This window comes from Tachysurus vachellii, chromosome 4 (assembly GCF_030014155.1).
Source record: "Tachysurus vachellii isolate PV-2020 chromosome 4, HZAU_Pvac_v1, whole genome shotgun sequence".
In the NCBI taxonomy this organism is placed as follows: domain Eukaryota; kingdom Metazoa; phylum Chordata; class Actinopteri; order Siluriformes; family Bagridae; genus Tachysurus; species Tachysurus vachellii.
Genome location: NC_083463.1, coordinates 21,508,140 through 21,527,867, shown reverse-complemented (window position 1 = coordinate 21,527,867; position 19,728 = coordinate 21,508,140). Strand labels below are relative to the sequence as shown.

The window sequence follows — 19,728 nt, the reverse complement described above, 5'->3', positions numbered from 1 at the left end:
CCTCTCCACAGGGGTCCCGCTGATCATAAGAGGAGTATAAGTATATTTTTTTCCTGAAGTCAACAATCAACAATTTGGGCTTTGGCCACAATGTGTCCTGTGGACTACGTATTGTAAAGTTAATAAAAAATGGGAGTTTGTATTCAGAACATATGGCTCTTTTAATACATACATGCAATGATTTTTACTTAATAAATAAATAAATAAATAAATAAATAAATAAAAATTTACTACTACTACTAGTACTACTAATAATAACAACAACAACAACAATAATAATAATAATAATAATAATAATAATAATAATAATAATAATAATAACATTAATTATAATCTTTTTTTTTTATTTTTTTTACTTTATTTCGGATCCAGCCTTACGTTCTTATGTAATCTCGCGAGACTTTGAGCCACTTGCTCCATTCTCTATGGCCCAAAATTGAGCAACGCCACGACACCCGTGATTTGGTTGCAATCTTGATCGACACTCACATCGACCAATCACTGCCGTCTCTCGTGATGGCTGAGGCTGCGCACCAATCAGCTCTGGTAGACTAGGAGGGCTTGGTTTGTTGACAGGAAGTGTGACTGTGCGTTTGAAAAGCTCGAAGCGTAAAGTAAAACCAGGTTACGGTTCCTCAGTTAGCGCTTCGATACGTCGGAATAATCAACAACGTCGACGTGAATTATGATGTTGACAGCAACTGTCAAGCAAAGATGCAATGGAGGTCAATAGTAGTGGGTCTTCTTGTGCTACGTGTGGCCCTGAACTGCATCCTGTGGCTCGCTTTCGGACTCGGACCCAGCTGGGGCTTCAACTTCCCGCTTCAGTTCAGCTTCAACCTGCACAAACACACAGAACCTCAGACAGACGGAGACCAGAGGACCAACAGCTGGTCACAGCGTGTGTACGACAACAACAAGGACCATCCAGTAGGAACCTGCTCAAAGATCAACCACAACACGCCAAAGAAATCTTACCTCAGCGTCTTTAAAGCCAGTATAGACGACTATGATAGAAAGTACGGCTCTTTTCCTGACGCCCTCAGGATTAAAATGAAGGGAATGGCCAGGGACATGTTCTACTTCGGCTATGACAACTACATGAAATACGCTTTTCCTGAAGATGAGCTAAACCCCATCGACTGTGAGGGCAGAGGACCTGATGTACTAAACCCGTAAGTCACCAGTGTGAGGAGCAGACAGAAGGCTTTACAGTCTGATACAGTCAACAGTGAGCTGAACAAACACAGAGGACTGTGTGTGTGTGTGTAAAACCACTATATAAACATGGGTTGTTAGGGGAAATCATGTTTTTTGTGGTTAATTAATCTCACACTAAAATTGGGAATGAAATCCTAACTTCATTCCCAAGTCATGTTTACAACGAGAAACCTTTTTTTTTTGTCCACGATGTTTTTTGTATAACAAGGTTCCCAGTGCTGTTAGAAGAAAAACATCCCCACAATATCACATAACCCACATTTTTCTGTATATAGATGCTTTCAGTAGATTTGAGCAAACACCAGGTGTTTAGGTATGTGGTTAGATGAAACACAAAGCTGACGATAGATTACATATCTTACAGAAAGCTGTATGACGCAGAGGTGACATCTGTTTGTTGATTTGGGAGACTTTCCGTCTCCAAAACGCTTCAGTCTTCTGCAAAATGTATTATAGATTCATTACATTATTACCCTAAATGTGAATATGGCCATTATCTACTATGCCTAAACATTTGTGCAGACTCAGGTGACCCGGTTTTATGCCGTTAAAATGGTTCCCACCATTACTGGGACCAAAGGTAGTTGGACAATCGAACAATCATAAACTAGATTGTTCTTTTGAATACGTTCTTGCATATCCACTTTAGTTAAGGACCTTTCAAGGATTTTAAGGTTTTCCATGCTTAGTGTTTTCCTGGGCTTCTGCCATTCCCACTTTTAACTTTGCTTTTTTGTTTGTAGGCTTGACTCAATATCTTACAGTGAATGAATTAGCAGGTATGACCGAAAATCAGACGAAACAAGGCTCTTGCATTTAAGGTAACTGTGTAAACACGGCGTGCTGCTAATGCCAGGTTAAAGGACAAATTGCGACGTGTTTGCAGGTAGGCCAACTTCCATGCTTTGTATGCTAGTTAACTTCTGTCCTCAGGCAACAGCTGGCCCTTGGTTTCGACTTTAAACGTCTTTTTTTCAGGCAAATAATTTAGACGTGCGTTTTCTTTTCAAGGGTTTTTATTTTTCATAGCAATACAGTAGATTTCTCTCCTAGTTCTAGCGTGAGAGTAAGCCAATTAACCACCACAACATTTATCCATAACCTTGTTTCTATCCATCATGGCTGTTATGCATTGTGCCTGTTTTGTGTCCCAAAGAGACAAAAAAGACCACATGTCTCTATGCCATTGTAAGGTTGAGGTAATGCCACCTAAGACACTGGTCATTCCTGTTTCCCAGGTCTTTAAGTGTTTGCGTTGTAGTGTTTTCCCTGTTCTTAACTGTGACTCAGCTTGTCTGGGATTAAGAGCCACAATCTTCCCATAAATCCTGCTGAAGCACCACCACAACTCTGTAGCTTGCAGTACCTGGTTTATTTTCTTTTGACTCCCACGCCAGCCTCGTGTCCTGCGTCGGTCAAACGAGGCGTTGTCAGAATGATCTGACTGCAATTGTTAGAGCAGAGAACACACTCATGTTATGCATGGCATGCCCTGGGACAAGAGATGATGGGCACCATTTCTAATTCCTATTGTCATCTTTTGCAGGTGGTAGACTTGTTGTTTAATGCTTTCTTTACATGATGCATCTCGAAGACGTTGTGTTTGATCTGCAGAACACATCTCACTTCCTGCCATTTGCAGGATCGAAATAGGAAAACACCTGCCGTTCAAGTCACATGATTCATCATCTGGATTAGAACGCTTTCACTTACACCCAGTGCTTTCATTTTAGGTCAAACATCAACATCAATGACGTGCTCGGCAACTACTCCCTGACACTAATTGACACTCTTGATACTCTGTTGGTAAGTTGAGGTTACGAACCAAAGTGACATTTGTTACAAAGGCCTAATGTTAATGGGCTTTAAATGTAGGCTACTGATCTTGTTATATCCTTGTCATTAGTTTTGTAGACCATTTACTGTTTATCAGATTTAACCAGTCTTACCATGGTCTTCCTTTCAGTATTTCACTCCCTTAAACATTGCTAGTCAGAGTATGCTGAATGTAGAATTGTGTGCAGGTTTGCTGTGAATGACAAGGTTGGGACTGTGCTCTTTTTGCAGGTGCTGGGGAATGTGTCAGAGTTTCATCGTGCTGTCAAGCTGGTTATAGACACTGTCAGTTTTGACAAGGATTCCACAGTACAAGTGTTTGAGGCCAACATCAGGTGAGCATTATGTATAATTCAGTGGGTGCTTTTATTTCCTTAGTATAATGTGCTGAATAGGAAAATGGCTGCAGAGGAAGATGCACTTAATTTTGAAATACCTTTTTTAACAAGCAGTCAGTAATGCCTGGAGCATTCGGAACAGGTGCAGTGTCTCTTGAATGAACAGCCGCAACAGGCCTGCACAATAACACTGATGCAATGCATCCGGCGTGTGTTTGCGGTTGTGCCCGAGAGGCAGGAGGAAGACCCTGTTTAAATGTAAGGTTACACCATTCTGTTATCAGACAGAATGAGTGATTATTTTCAACTCTCAAGAGTTGAATAGACTTTTGTTAACTCCGTGTTTTTGTATGGTTGTGCGTGCTGTGTGTACACGTGTTTGTGTATATACGTGTACGGACGTGTGCACGTGTCTGTGTCGTGCTGATGAATAACGAGTCTAGTGACGTAGATCATGTCATTTTATACCTGTAGGTGGACCCAGTCATCCACACTGTGTCCTTATACTCACACATTTTTCAACATTTTATTAAAGAATTTTAAAGATTACAGTCGTTTCATTGTATTTATTCAACCAGTAAACTAAATCGCCACTCATGCATGTGTAAGTAAGAATTTTCAACTGTGGTTTTGAACCTGGTCTGTATTTTTCTGTCTTTTAAGATTTTCACCCAGGCATTGACACCAGGCTATGAGGAAAAACATTGCATTCCTCCTGAATGAACAAATGCTGTTAGAGTCTGTACATGAATGCCCTGCTGTAGGGTGTGAGCTCTTACTCACATGTGAGTGGGTGGCAAGGAGAGCTATCCTGTTCTGTCCTGTCCTGTCCTATCTACGATGTATTTTTTTTTTTTTGGCAGTGCATCCAAGCGTGTATGGTGCAAAGCCAGTCAGAATAGAAAATTAAAGCATTTAAGCTTTTAAATGTTATACAGTGGTGCTTCACTTTTGTTTCTCCAAATACTGATCTCTCATCTAAAAAGTCTGTGCTTTTATTTATTATATGCTTCAACTGTGAAGGTCTTCAATTTCCTCCCTCAGAATCCTGGGCAGCCTAATCTCTGCTCACATTCTCCTGACCGATTCCCGGCACCCGTTCGGAGACGCGGGGCTCGAAGATTACGATAATGAGCTCCTGCATCTGGCCCATGACCTGGCGGTGCGGCTGCTACCCGCGTTTGAGAACACCAGCACCGGCATCCCCTACCCCAGGGTCAGACATCTCATTTTAGTTCATGTATATCAGTTTTCTGATGTATAATTAACACATATTGTGTGTGTGTGTGTGCTTTGGAACTACTTCCATGTATTTATTTATTTATTTTTTTGTTGTTGTTCTCATTTCTCTTCCCCTTTCTGGCTATTATTTGTATTTGTGTGGAGACGGGATCGTTTATCAGCGTGTACTGAGCATACGGAGTAATGATATCTGAATTTGTCACCCTTCGCAAAATTTAGCTGACTTTGTTGCTGTTCCCATAATTTGGGCCCTGTTCTCCCCTCACATTACTATTGTGGAGAATTTTATGAATGAGCTACTAATTTTATTAATGCGAAATAATTAAGCAACTTGTTTGTGCAGGTGAATCTGAAAAGTGGCGTGCCTCCTGACAGCATAAACGAGACGTGCACAGCAGGAGCGGGCTCTCTTCTGGTCGAGTTTGGCATCTTAAGCCGACTGCTTGGAGACTCAACGTTTGAGTGGGTGGCAAGGAGGGCTGTCAGAGCTCTATGGAACCTGAGGAGCAACCAAACGGGGCTGCTGGGTAAGTGCAAGTTGCAGGCTATGCAATGTTCAGAATTCTCAGTAAACGTAAACTTTTATCGTAAATGTTATTTTCAGTAAATCTGTCAAGAAACACAAATACTGTGAGCTGTTTGTGTACTCATTTGTCCCAAAAATGATAAATCTGTTTAGAGCTCTTATGAGAGTATCAAGCACAACCAAATTGTTGTTTTTAAAGTACTATATGTTCTTTATTTCTTCTTTTTTGTTGTTGTTTTTTTTTGTCCTCTTCTCACCAGTCATGCCAATTCACACACACTAGATAACACTCCTGTTACACAAGGTGTTAAAGCTTTCTACGAGACATGATACACTAACCTGCATATCGTTTTGCTTATGCACAGCATCACTGGGCAGCCCAACACACTTGTCTGTATTCCTATGCATACATGAACTCAGATACCTCTCATTGGCTTGTGTCACTGTGATTGATAGCATGGCCAGCTTTATTTGTTCTCTTAACTCTCGATGAGGTGTGTGTTCATCCGGATTTACCTACAATAGGCTGAACACTAGTTGCTCCACTAGGGCGCTCCACGTTATATTCTTATGGCTCATTTTGTTATACACCTAAATCTTTAGTCCTATAGCTGTATCGTTTTAAACCGACGTCTGAAATTCTTTTTTTTTTTTTATTGGAGAAAAATTTCCTAGGTCTCACTCACATGTGACTTTATCAGACTTGTGAAAAGATGTAATTTTGATTAATTTATGATTTATTTTTTCTCAAATCATAAAACATGGACTAATTTAAAAGCCATTTGTAAGATACCTTCTCAGAGTGTTGTCAGCTATCTTGAAATTTGTAAGTAATTGCAAGTAAAGGGATGTGACAAATTGTCCATAACAGACAGAGCTTTATTTTGCATGTGTATATCTGTGTGGTAGGTTTGAAAAACGTGCAATAACAAATTTTGAAAAACGTGCAACATTACCTATGTGCAATATACATCTTTTTTTTTTTTTATACATTTTGTTTTATATATACTGTATATTATATTATGTCTCTATTCTTTTTATATATTTGCATTTTATTACTCTTGGCTGCTGTAACAGTGAAATTTCCCTATTGTGGGACAAATAAAGGTATGTCTTGTCTTATCTTAAATAGAAAAATGATCATTGTGCAAGGTTAGTCGCATTTGGTAAAGCAGGATGGTTATAATTGGTAATGATGGGAAGGATGCGCTTGGACTCTGTATTTAATTTTTTTCTTTCTCTTCTTTTTAGGGAATGTAGTAAACATCCAGACGGGTCAGTGGGTTGGGAAACAAAGTGGCCTGGGTGCAGGCATGGACTCTTTCTATGAATACCTGCTGAAGTCTTACATCCTCTTTGGAGAAAAAGAAGACTACAAGATGTTCATGGCTGCTTATGACAGCATTCAGAGCCACCTGAGGAGAGGGTGTGTTTTTTAAATTGTATTATAAACTCATTATGTCAGTACTTTGGCTGTTTGTGTTTATGGGCCTATGTAGTTCCTTCCTAGTTACCAGATGGCTAGCTGTCACTTTTGGTGTGTCAAGATATTGTTAGTTGTGCTTGTTCTCCTCAGAATATTTGCCTTATAGAAGTTAATAACATACAACATTTGGATGAATTACCTGTTGTATATAGCCTCTGTTTGTAGCAGTATACATTATAATATAGTATAACATAATAACATAGAAACACCAGTGTAATAGAGTTAAATTTGGTTGGAATGCTTTACTCTTGAACAAATATACAGGTATATATATAATGATGGCTCTTAAACTAGGAAAGAATAATGTAAAGACGGAAATAATTGTGCATGGCTGTGTGTGTTTGTTGGTTTGGTTTATGTACAGGAGAGAAGCTTGTAATGAAGGAGAAGGCGACCCTCCACTTTACGTAAACGTGAACATGTTTAACGGACAGATCATGAACACATGGATCGACTCTCTTCAGGCATTTTTTCCCGGTCTGCAGGTGTGTTACTCTGATTCGCACATTCATTTCCAGCAGGCGATGGATGCACTGAAATCCCACTGTACGCATATTTTTGCCCCTGACATTTCATTTTCTGTCCAAAGGAATAACAGGAGCAATTTCATTGTAAATTACAGCAGGGACTGGAGACTGTGGTATAAGAAAAGCTATTTTATTTGTATAGTGCTTTTAACAATGGACATAGTCTCAAAGCAGTTTCACAGAAATCTAGGAACATATAATAAAAATGATCAAGTTTAGCATTTATGAAACAAAATTGCTGATGTTTTCTAACCAGCACCAACAGTGTATCATAGTTCCTAGATCAAGCACTAATGTAATCGAATGATATTATGTCTCACTAAGTAAAATCAATTCCCTTGAGCTAGTATTTGTAGTTTTTTTTTTTTACAGTGAGTTTTTGCTGCTGGTTTACAGAAAATCGGGGTTGTTGATTAGGATTAGGTTACCTTGGATATCTTGCATGCTGGTCATATGATTATTATTGGTTTAGTGCACTTGTGGTTTTGGGAACCTCATTTGCTTGTGTACCCAGGATGTCTGTTGAGCTGGAAGATGTCCCAGTGTATAATTTGGTGTTTAAAAAAAACTAACAAGCACCTTTTAATTTATTGTTTTTTTTCTTCAGGTTTTAAATGGAGATGTGGAAAACGCCATTTGTCTCCATGCCTTCTACTATGCAATCTGGAGGCGTTTCGGGGCATTACCAGAAAGATACAACTGGCAGCTGCAGGCTCCAGATGTGCTCTTTTACCCTTTAAGACCTGAGCTAGTTGAATCTACATACTTGTTATATCAGGTACAAACACTTGATTTCATTTTCTCTTTGTTATTTTGCCTGTGTTACTCTTGGAGGAAGTTATTTATGAAAGCTAAAAATATCCGGAACAATTGGAACAATGTATGACTCATTTTTGTCTGAGTCCTTAAAATGTCATAAGATGTTCAAATGAGCAGTGATTGGAATACAGTCTGGTGAGTCTGTTTGGCCAAGTGGAAATAATCCTGGTCGTTCATTTGCATGTGATATGAATATGGTGCACCCTGTTTCACCACAGATGCAGAACATTCAGAAGAAATAAGCCCTAACACTGCGCCACTGCAGGAAAACAAGTGAAGAGTCACCCATAACATTTTATAACAATACAGATATTACATTTAAAGGAAAAGTTGTAATGTGAGTAAAGTTAAATAATTGAGGCTGAAAGTTTGGAGCTGTTAGGAACCTAGTAGGGAACAGTGGTCTGTCATATAAATTCAACAAGATAGACTTCATATTAAAACTAGAATGAATTACAAAATTGTACTTTTTTGATAATATAGTGCACAGTTAAGGGTAGAAGGGAAATGATTTATATTCACATTATTTTGGTGTCACCCCAATGAGGATGAGTTCTGTTTTAAGTCTGGTTCCTCTCATGGTTTCTTCATCATTACATCTCAGGGAGTTTTTCCTTGCCACTTTGGCCTTTGGTTTACTCACTCACTCTCACTCATCTTCTACCGCTTATCCGAACTACCTCGGGTCACGGGGAGCCTGTGCCTATTTCAGGCGCCATCGGGCATCAAGGCAGGATACACCCTGGATGGAGTGCCAACCCATCGCAGGGCACACACACTCTCATTCACTCACGCAATCACACACTAGGGACAATTTTTCCAGAGATGCCAATCAACCTACCATGCATGTCTTTGGACCGGGGGAGGAAACCAGAGCACCCGGAGGAAACCCCCGAGGCACAGGGAGAACATGCAAACTCCACACACACAAGGTGGAGGTGGGAATCAAACCCCCAACCCTGGAGGTGTGAGGTGAACGTGCTAACCACTAAGCCACCGTGCCCCCTCTTTGGTTTACTCATTAGGGATAAATATGAATTTCAATTTTATAACCTGAATTTAGATATTTCCATATTGCTGCTTTGTGACAATGATAAAAATTATATATCAAATGTATCTTTCATTTAACAGGCCACCAAGAATCCTTTCTATTTACATGTCGGCATGGACATACTTGAGAGCCTTGAAAAGAATACCAAAGTCAAGTAAGCTTTCTGCATCACTGGGATTCTTTATAACACACAAGCGTCTTGATGTGATGCATGTTAACTCTGTTCTGAATGATCTGGATACACATTATGTTTATATCTGACTGTTATTGCAGATGTGGCTATGCCACACTCCATCATGTTGTAGACAAGTCCAAGGAGGATCGTATGGAGAGTTTCTTTCTCAGTGAGACCTGCAAATACTTGTACCTGGTATGTGCCTCTCTCCCTCAATATATTTGTCTTTTTCCGTTTTAAAGCTAAAATTCGTTGAGGTAATCTGCACGTTTCTCTTCATTACCATACACAACATTATAGCACATAACCTTTAGAAGTATTCCACAGTTCCACACATGTTTATAAAAACAATATCTGCAAGTAGAATTTATGTGTTTCTATTGGGCTTGGAGCTAATGAAGCAAAGTAAATCTGTAATTTTATAGATGCCTCACAGATCCAAAAATCTAGGAAAAGGGAAATTCTTGATCTTCCATTTTTCCTGCAACACTTAACAATATGTTGAGACTAAAGTAATTCCAGACCAATCAGCACAATTCAGACCATGTATCAGACCTTCAGCACATTCTGTATTTTTCTGGTTATACCTGCCTCCATTCTCAGAAACCATTAAAGGCTAGTGAATTAGAAACGGGGATTAGGTTCTCAGGATTAAGTCTGTTTGGAGCCCACGTCTGCAGCTACTCACTGATTTCTGTTGACTTTCTGCAGCTCTTTGATGAAGACAACCCTCTGCACAAGTCTGGGAGCAAATACATTTTCACAACGGAAGGCCACGTAGTGCCCATAGACCCACGTTTTAGACAGAAAAAGTGGGAAGAACATGTCTCCAAGTTCACCAAGGAACCTCCAGCCAACATCAGCAATGTAAGAATGTAGTGTGTGAAATGGTTAAGAAATGCTGGGTTCTGTTTGTTAAACAAACACGACTGCTCTCTGGCTGAAGTTTACAACCGTCAGATACCAGCAGTTGACTAATAACACAAGTGTACTAGAACAGTGGGGTTTCATGAAGGGGTTTCATTTTTTTGATCTACAGTAGTGTATATTCAAACATCCCTGATCATTTCATCTAAGCACATAGATTTATTTATTTATAAAAACCTTTGTGATGTTTCACCTGAGCAGAGTGTAAGGGTCAAAGTACTTGTAAAGTATTTTCTGCTCTTTCATGATTTAGATAATCAGAGTCTCATTATGTGTCTCTTGCAGTGCGAGCGGATCCCTGAGGAGCGCCGCTTCGGTCTTCCTCTGAAGAGCGTGTACATGAGACAGATTGACCACATGGTTGGACTTTCATGACCCCATCAGTTGAAGTTTAGTACAAAATCTCAACTCTCTGGAGAGGTTTAGTAGTGTGGCTCTCCAAACTGAGAAATTGTTATTATTATTTTGTGTTATTGTTTTTTTGCACAAGAACCTCACAGGATGCATTTAACATCTCAATGGTCTAGCACCTTTGTTCTGATTTGTTAGTCTGGATCAACACTGATGTTGCTGCATTCAGTGCAAAGAATCTTTTACAAGGAAACACTTCAGGGGACGTGACACAAATCGTACAGTTCCTCAATGATTTTAACATAGTTAATAGTGAATTGTGGTTAAGCTTGACCAGTTGGTATGGTACAAATTGCGCTGCATTCCACTCTTTAATATACTTTTGTCAACTTCACTCTTACCAGTTCCCAATCGGTCACTGTTTTAAAGGTCATTCCAGTAGTTTGTCTCAAGTGAAATTTGATAACGAATGTCTTGGCAGTCTGAGGGATCATCATTCAACATCAGAGTAGGGGAATGTAGCCTAGTGGTTAAGGTGTTGGACTACCAATCAGAAGGTTGTGAGTTGGTATCTTAGGTCTACAAAGCTAGCAACAAGGTTCTTAACCCTTAATTGCTCAGTTGTTTACATTTACAGCATTTAGCAGACACTCTTATCCAGAGTGACTTACATTTATTTCAGTTTATACACCTGAGCAATTGAGGGTTAAGGGCCTTGCACAGGGGCCCTGCAGTGGCAACTTGGTGGACCTGGGATTGGAACCGATCAGTAGTCGAACACCTTAACCACTGAGCTACCACATCCCACTGTCATTGTTTAAAATGATAAAAATATAAGTCGCGCTGGATAAGAGCGTCTGCTAAAAGGCCATAAAAGTAATTGTAGTAGATTTCATCTCACCCGTTTTTCTTTTCAAGCATAAACACGGCCCATCAAACTAGTTCCAAAGGTATTAGAATTTTTACATCGATCTGTAAGAAGCTTATCGTGCGATGCAGGTTACGCACGTCCGACTCATGAGGGGAGGCCTCTGAGAACGTGCTTAAGAACCTTATTCGTAGACACCGTAGCTCTGTACGATTGTTTTCACCATTTGATTTTATGTCTTTCTTCAGGGTCTGACTGGTGCTCTAAGAGTAGCAGTGTTCTTACTCCATGATTTATAACCAGTATTTCAGTGCCAAATTTTATCACATGCAACGGACCCTTGACAGTTTTGTGGTATTTTGTTGAGCTTCCTTGTGAGTAGCTGGTCTTAGCTTGAGCTTCCGGTTCAGCTGTTCTGACAAACTTGCACCGTGTGCCTTCCAGAAACATGCAGCAAATAAAACTGTTTACAGGATCTTTGTTCACTTAGCAATACCTTGTTATTCTGTGCTTTTGCTGATGAATCTTAGCTTGCATTCTGTTGCAGTGCCACATCATAGACATCATGATTTTTTTTCTCCCAACTGTAGTCAACTAAGCATCTTTTAACTTTATCCCCACATTAGATTTCCTTTGCACTGCTGCTGGTAATTTAGTGACATTATTTTGTTGTATCATTTTTATTATCCTTTTTTTCTTTCATTCTTTTTAATCCAAAGTCTCATATTTATGATGACGGAATAGCCACATCATGGCGCAAGCGTGTGCCTTATACAGCTCTGAATCTCTGCATAGTCCTCAGGATCAACTGTGTTTTGTTTTTTTTGTTTTTTTTTTCCATGATGTATTCATACAGTAATATTTGGTATGAAAGACTGACACGAATGCTGTGTGTAAGACGACTAACATAGAACTCATGAGATAACTAGCAAGGTATTTGTAAAGATTTCAATGTTTGTACTGAAGTGTGATTTCAGAGCAAAAGCCATAAAACAGGATTTTGGGTTTTCTTCGGGGCGCTCGATAAAAATATGCTCAGAGAACATCTTTTCTAATGTTCTCTGTTGTTGATGGACTTTTATCTTTATTGATTTTACTTAATGGTTGATTTCATTGTCATGATTCCATGACCATCACTGAATGATGTGATGGATTATATATGTGAAAATTAATGTGTGATATTTCCAATGGAGTTGATTAAATGTGCAATGAGACATTTTAAGGACTTTAAGAGTTCCTGAAACTGAAATGACACTGAGTTTTATTCATTTCTGAAATGTTATTAATTTGAGAAACTATTGAACAATGATTACGTTGTGTATTACATACAGTCTGACAGACTGAAACAATTATACATATTTCGTTTTTCTTTTTCTGGTATTGCAAATTAATCAGATCACCTTTTGATGAATCATCTCTATCCTGATGGGAGTGACCTCATCCACAATGATAATGTCCTCATCTACATGGCACGAGGGCTTTCTGAACGGTGTAATGAGTATGAAAATGAAGTAACTTGCACGCTAGGGTGTATACAGTCACCAGACCTTAAGCCAGTGGAAGCACATCCCCTGAACACTGCTGAAAGGAAGATTTTGGAATGAAATGTTAGTGAAGATGGAATATCATTGTGTTCATCCATCGAGTACAGATCCAGTGAATTGCAGGATCTACTCTGACCGAGGCCCAACCGTCATTTTATGTCGGGTTTTGCCTTTAATATGTCACCTGTCTGTTGTTTAAAGAACCAGGATTAAAGAATTCAGTTTTGCTGGAATTGAATGACAACTTTTAAAAACTTCAATTAAAGGTTTAAAAATGTGATTTGGTTTAATTGTAATTAACAATTGCTTTTCTTGAACCAAACGTTTTTTGTTTTCTCATGTTATTCATGAGACTCAGGGAAATGTTGTGTTGGTCTGCTTATAACACAATTGTATCAAAATAAACATATCATTTCAGTACATATTTGTTTTGCATGCTGCAAATTTTTGTTTGTTTTTTTTTTTTTTTTGTATAGCTATAATAATATAAACACTCACCCATGTGAATAAAACCTGCTCATTTATGCAGTTATCTAATTATTCAATCATATGACTGCAGCATGAATAAAATGATTCTGATGCATGGTCATGATCTTCAGTTAATGTTCACATCAAACATCAGAATGAAGAAAAACTTCTCTGATCTCTGTGACTAACCGTGGTATGGTTGTTGGTGCCAGGTGAGCTGGTAACCTTGTAAATGCGATAGATCAGGGGAGAATTACCCGACTGGTTTGAGCTGACAGGAAGTCTATACTATTTATAATAATCACTCTTTACATTCATGGTAAACAGAAAGGTATCTCCAGGACAGAAGCAACCTGGACAGAACTTTCTCTTCACCATGGTTGTGAGTTACTATACCATTCCTGCAAGCTTTTACTCTGACCTCTCATCATCATCGAGGTGTTTCCACCCACAGGACTGTTCTGCTCTCAGTTATTTCCACCCCATTCTGTGTAAACTCTAGAGATTATAGTGTGTGAAAATCTCAGGCGATCAGGAGTTTCTAAAAACTGTAACCAACCCATCTGATTAGAACGACTGTTAAGGTCACAGTGATCACACGTTTCCCCAGTCTGATGTCTGATGTGAAGATTCTGAGCATGTACGACTGGACAGGTGTTTCTAGTAAAATGGATAGCGAGTGTATATTTGTAATTTAAATAATGTCAAGTTCTACCTTTTACTGTCTTAACCCAGGACGTGATGCTTTGAGAAGTTAAACAAGCCATGTTTGTTTGTTTGTTTGTTACAGATTTGCATTTGTATCATATTATAGACCTGCAGCTAGACAGGCAACTAGACGTGTGCAAAGGAACACGCAAAGGAATATCATACCTCAAGTTTTGTGTCTACAGAAGCTTTATTGTTCATCACATTCTTATTCATTTTTTTTCATATAAAGCCAAATATAGAAGCCTTGATATTCAGCATATTGTCTCAGCTCAAACTACACAGTAAGACGAAACGGCTCTTCATGAGCGCAGCTTCATTAGAGCTTAATAATTTATATCCGAAGCTCACCTTTGTTGTCAATCTGCTCATTGGGCAAAGTGCATAATTGGAAAATGGGAAATATTTATAAGCCAATAATTATGACCTATGCTGCTTGCCATACATCATATGTAACTATGTTTATATGTCGATTACTTTTTTCTTGTGAAGTGCATATGCAGGTGTTTAAAGAGATACCATGCACCAAAATCAGAGACTACGATATAGAACACTGCATGTAGTTATAACAGCTGAGTCACATAGACCAAACCCCCGTAATCTGTTGAAAGCTAAGATCTCAAAGAGCGTCTCAGTGCCACATCGTGCAGCTGATGAAATGCTGCTGTAATTATATCTCTTTCTGTTAAGACACTATTGGGACCATGGTACAATGTGCAGCATCTTTCTATGTTAATCAATTGGCATAAGAAAAGACATTAGCAGCAGTATATACCAGTTCCTCATTCTAGGTTCTAGGTGTTTGTGTGAAATTTAGAATACTTCATCATCTTGTGTTCACCACGCCTAGGGAAAAAGAATAGATTTAGATTTGAAGCATTTCCACAGCTTCACATCTTACAAGTTTATATTTATTATATGTAAATCTCATATTGATACAACATGGATGGGTAGATTATTGCACAGTGCTTACATATTTTATGAGCAACACAATGTGAAAATTTATTTATTTGATTTGGTGGTTTTTATATCATACCTGGATCTATATATATATATATATATATATATATATATGTAATTATACAGGGTTTGACCTTTTTTCACCAATTTGGCTACAAGATTTTTGTTACCAGCCATTAAAACAGATTAACTATGTCAGATTTGGCTTACATAAGACCCAAGGGTAGTGTTTTACCCACATTTGGTCTGTGTTAATTACTTTTCTTTAAAAAGAAATAGCTGTAAAATGGATTTATTATTTGTGTGGTTTGGTGGTTTTTATGTATATACCTGTATATACTGAATTCTAAAAAAGAAGAAGCTTTTAGCACCACACAAATGTTTACAAATGAACATTATTAAAGCATGTGACATAGTAATAAATGAATAATATACAGTATTAATAAATAATAGAATATTATTTAGACCTGTTAGCTAGGTGCATGACTCAGCTCTAATTAAAATCAACTGATTTTCTCGTCCACTATAGGTTAAGTTGCATTCACCTGGCAGGTCTAAAATAAAATTTTGCTATTTATTAATGCTCTAAAATGTTAATTTGTAAATTGTAGATATCATGTAGTACTAAAAGTAGTTTATTATTATTATCAATCAATCAAAAGATTCAATTATCACTTAATTAATTAATAATAGAAGTAGTATTAATCAGAATTCAGTATATAATACGTATCATTACATATAAAAGCAACCAATCCACACACATAAAACATTCTTTATACAGCTATTTTAAATTTCCTTTTCATACCACATTGTTTTATCGGTTCTATCCTAACAGCAAGAGTTTAGCAGCGTCTTACCTTTTCTCCAGACTGGACGTGCTTAAAAGAGACCACAGTCCTTGAGGTTTTCTTTGATGATAATGTCTGTCACGGCATCGAACACAAACTTGACGTTCTCGGTGTCTGTAGCACAAGTCATGTGCGAGTAGATTTCTTTGATGTCTCGCCGCATGTTCAGGTCCAAGAACTGCAGCTTGATGTAGTTACCAGCATCTTCGTACGTGTTTGGTCCTGGACAGAAATAGAGTTTTAAAACAAGTTGGAATTTAAGAACTTGCTAAGATGAGCAATATCTTACCATGTCTGTGTTAAACATGCTAACAAACTAAATGATTTATTAGAAGATGCTACATCATAAGAGAAGATGAAACAAGTTACTTGAAGGATCGAGTTGCTGAGTAGTTTTTGGACAGTGTTTTTACCTTTGCATTTTCAATACAAATTAATCAATCTGAATGTACTATATATGAGAATGCTAGTAAGAATTGCTTAATTTGAGCAAAAATCTCCATTATTTAGAAGATCTACAGGGTTGAGAAATGCTGATTCTTGAGTATTTTCAGGAATTACCATCATATTCAGGGAAGCACATGCTTAAATGTGCCTTCTTAATCTTCTCAACGAAGACGTCCTTCTTGTTGAGGAAGAGTACGATGGAAGTAGTAGCGAAGTAGCGATGGTTGCAGATACTGTTGAACAAGTGGAGACTTTCGTGCATTCGGTTCTTTAAAAGACAAACAGAGAGAGTGGAATTGTTTCCCTAACACCAAGACTTGAGCTGAAACTAGGTTCCAGCTGATCAGATATCAGATAGCAATCGCAGAAGCTTGTATATATCTCACCACTTCATCATCCTCTACCAGCACCATGTCGTATGCACTCAGAGCAGCGATGAAGATGATGCAGGTAACACCTTCGAAGCAATGGATCCATTTCTTTCTCTCGGATCGCTGACCTCCTACGTCAAACATCCTAAGCACAGAGGATATAAGGTATATGTAGATGTTCTTTAGATCTTTTGTCTTATAAAGCAATTAAGTTATGCCTAGTGCTATCATTCCTAGTGCTCCCCTCTGCAGATCATCAATTATTAAATCCATTTAGAAGCAAAATTCATATTGTGTTATGTTAGTTTGTACCTGAAATTGAGGTCCTTAAAGGAAAACTGGGTTTCAATGATACCAGTAGTCTTAACTCGAGATCGTAGTACATCCTGCTCGGTGGGGACATAGCCAGGCTGGACCAATCTCTCCAAATCATTTAAGTAGCTAAATAACAGAGGGGAAGTTATTGTTTTTATGTCACTGCTAACCATTTTTTGGATAGTCAAAGTATTTAAAAGGAGCAAGAGTGGCCAAAAGTATGTGCACTTGATCATCACATCATTTTCTCTAGACTGTTGCCAAAGCACACAATTGTGTAGAATGTCTTCGTATGCTGTAGCATAGATTTCCCTTTACTGAAACTAAGAGGCCCAAACATGTTCTCATTGCCCCTGTGCACAAAGCAAGCTCCATCATGACATGGTTTGTCAAGAATGGAGTGAAAGAACTCAAGTGTCCTGCACAAAACCCTGACCTCAACCCCACTGAATGCCTTTGCATTGTATGAACTGGACCGTAGACACTTCTCCAGCTCTCCTCGACTGACATCTCTTCCTGATCTCACTAATTCTCCTGTGACCGAGTGAACTAAATCCCCACAGCCACACTTCAAAATCTAGTGTAAAGCCTTTCCAGAAGAGTGGAAGTGATTGCAGTAAATTTTGACTAAATTTGGAATGGCAAGTTCAAAAAAGCATATAAAGGTGTGATGGTTAGGTATTCACTAACTTTTGGCCATACAGTGTCTGCTTGAGAGACATTTTTGACTTTTTGTTTATTTATTAGACAGTGACATTAGAACATACTATCCAGCTGAGTCGTTGAGCTGGTATTCTGAGGCTCTGTCAAAGCATGCTTGAATGCCAGTGTCTTTCCACAACTGCAGGATAATATCAGATAACTCCTTGGGCATGGTGCCCTCTTCAATAGTGTCGGCTAAGTGCATCAGCTTCCTGGCATTGTCCTGTAGAACAAAACCCATACAAAGCTGGTAATGCAGTATACAATCATAAGAATATTCAGCATACTGTATGTATTATCCCAAATTATCCCTATAATCATAACAAATTAACTTTGACGTGTCATGCCAGTACCTGCTGGGCAGCGTCTCCATAGCCAATGCTGAGCGTGTTCATAGCTTTTACAATAGCCATGATCGACTGCAAGGTGTTGCTGTAGATGATAGTAATGAACTCCAGGCACTCTTCTAGGGAGTAACCATCTTTGTGGATAATTCTGTTGTGGAAACAAACATATGTTTTATTTTAGGTGATTAAACGTATGATTATTTTAAACGTATGATTTATTTTAAAATAAATTTTATGATTATTTATTTTGACGTTATTTTATCGAATTTTATCCAAATTCGTTATTTGGAACAATAACGAATGATAGTTCTAGCCAACTTACTTCATCTGTTTGACAATTGTGCTTTTCCCTGACTCTCCTGCACCTGTGAAAAGGTAACACAAAACAATGAAGGCATTTGAAAATGAATACATTTAATGTAATATGATGGTATGTAAGATTACGAGAGAGACAGAGAGAGAGAGAGAGAGAGAGAGAGAGAGAGAGAGAGAGAGAGAGTGAGAGGGAGGCACAAATGATATGTATTTATATAAAAGTACATGCTGTTTGTAGAGGTCTTTATTCTAAAACAATCATCGTTCATCATATATGACTATTAATTCTATTAATAAATTCTATTCTTTCAAGACAAACTTGGATTTAAATCCATTTTAGACAATCAAGAGTTGAACCAAATGCAGCTATGTCTAAGGTAGCATTGTTGATTTTGTGCTAGAGTTTGTTTACTGTGGGTCAAGGCCTGAAATGTCCGAGGTACACGAAACAAGGGCAGTTGTCCATTCAGAAAAGTGGACCCTTAATACCAGGTCACGTTCCTAACTAAGTCTCAACTGTCTAAATGTTCAATGGCTACTTATAATGCAAATGTTTTATTGTTCTGAGTGATTAGTTAAAGGACAAGAGAAAACCAATAAGTGTTTGCTTTTCACTTTGATCAAGTTCCTAACATTCACTAGAATCAGTGATAATTTATTAATCAAACTAGAAATAATTGAGTATTCTGATAAATGCGCTAAGCATGTTGCAGGGCTTTTTCATTCCTTAATGGTCCCTTGTTGATTATACTGAAAAATAAGGTTCCTCACATTGGAAGCCACTTTCTAAAGCTCATGATGTTTATCTAATAAAATATACATGTACACAGAAAGGTCTCTTTTGTATGCAGTCAATTTATATCAGTGGCATATGTAGGTTTCTCTGGTCTCTACGATTTATACTCTTTCCATATTACTGGAAAAAAATTAATACATTATTGATGCTATCATTTGGAATTCTTCCAATCTGGAAAAGTCTCTCTCCTTCCTTCTCATCTATAGTACATCTCCAACAGGACCACAATAAGAGGCTTGAGGATCATTAGTTTAGCACTAAGCCTCTGAAAGCTGATGTGCACAAGAACTCATAGAGTTTCTTATCCCTGACCCAGATCCAACACAAAGTCAAACTCAATGTAGTTCTGAAGTACTAAAGAAAGAGTGGAAAATCTGTCTTGAGTCATTTTTAAGATGGATTCTTCAGTAAAGCCTAATGTAATATATATATATATATATATATATATATATATATATATATATATATATATATATATATATATATATATATATATATATATATATATATATATATATATATATATATATATATATATAC

At 37.9% G+C, this 19,728-nt stretch overlaps 2 protein-coding genes across 2 annotated transcripts in view; one reads left to right on the top strand and one right to left on the bottom strand.

The window, feature by feature from the left end:
- The first annotated feature begins 559 nt into the window (after positions 1–559).
- edem1 (ER degradation enhancer, mannosidase alpha-like 1) lies at positions 560–13,335 on the top strand. Its single transcript, XM_060868337.1, has 12 exons — positions 560–1,175; positions 2,955–3,027; positions 3,289–3,392; positions 4,440–4,611; positions 4,981–5,164; positions 6,415–6,589; positions 7,014–7,134; positions 7,784–7,954; positions 9,127–9,200; positions 9,320–9,416; positions 9,933–10,088; positions 10,434–13,335. Exons 1-12 carry the CDS (start codon positions 715–717, stop codon positions 10,521–10,523), a joined length of 1,878 nt encoding a protein of 625 aa, XP_060724320.1. The 5' UTR covers positions 560–714; the 3' UTR covers positions 10,524–13,335.
- Positions 13,336–14,258: 923 nt separating this feature from the next.
- gnat1 (guanine nucleotide binding protein (G protein), alpha transducing activity polypeptide 1) overlaps positions 14,259–19,728 on the bottom strand; it is a 5,923-nt gene continuing 453 nt past the window's right edge. Inside the window, exons 2-9 of the mRNA XM_060868336.1 lie at positions 18,400–18,442; positions 18,084–18,225; positions 17,796–17,953; positions 17,026–17,154; positions 16,729–16,858; positions 16,457–16,610; positions 15,905–16,117; positions 14,259–14,933 (exon numbers count right to left, since the gene is read on the bottom strand). Coding sequence (XP_060724319.1) covers positions 15,927–16,117; positions 16,457–16,610; positions 16,729–16,858; positions 17,026–17,154; positions 17,796–17,953; positions 18,084–18,225; positions 18,400–18,442 — 947 coding nt within the window. The 3' untranslated portion in view covers positions 14,259–14,933; positions 15,905–15,926. The remainder of the gene's footprint in view (positions 14,934–15,904; positions 16,118–16,456; positions 16,611–16,728; positions 16,859–17,025; positions 17,155–17,795; positions 17,954–18,083; positions 18,226–18,399; positions 18,443–19,728) is intronic.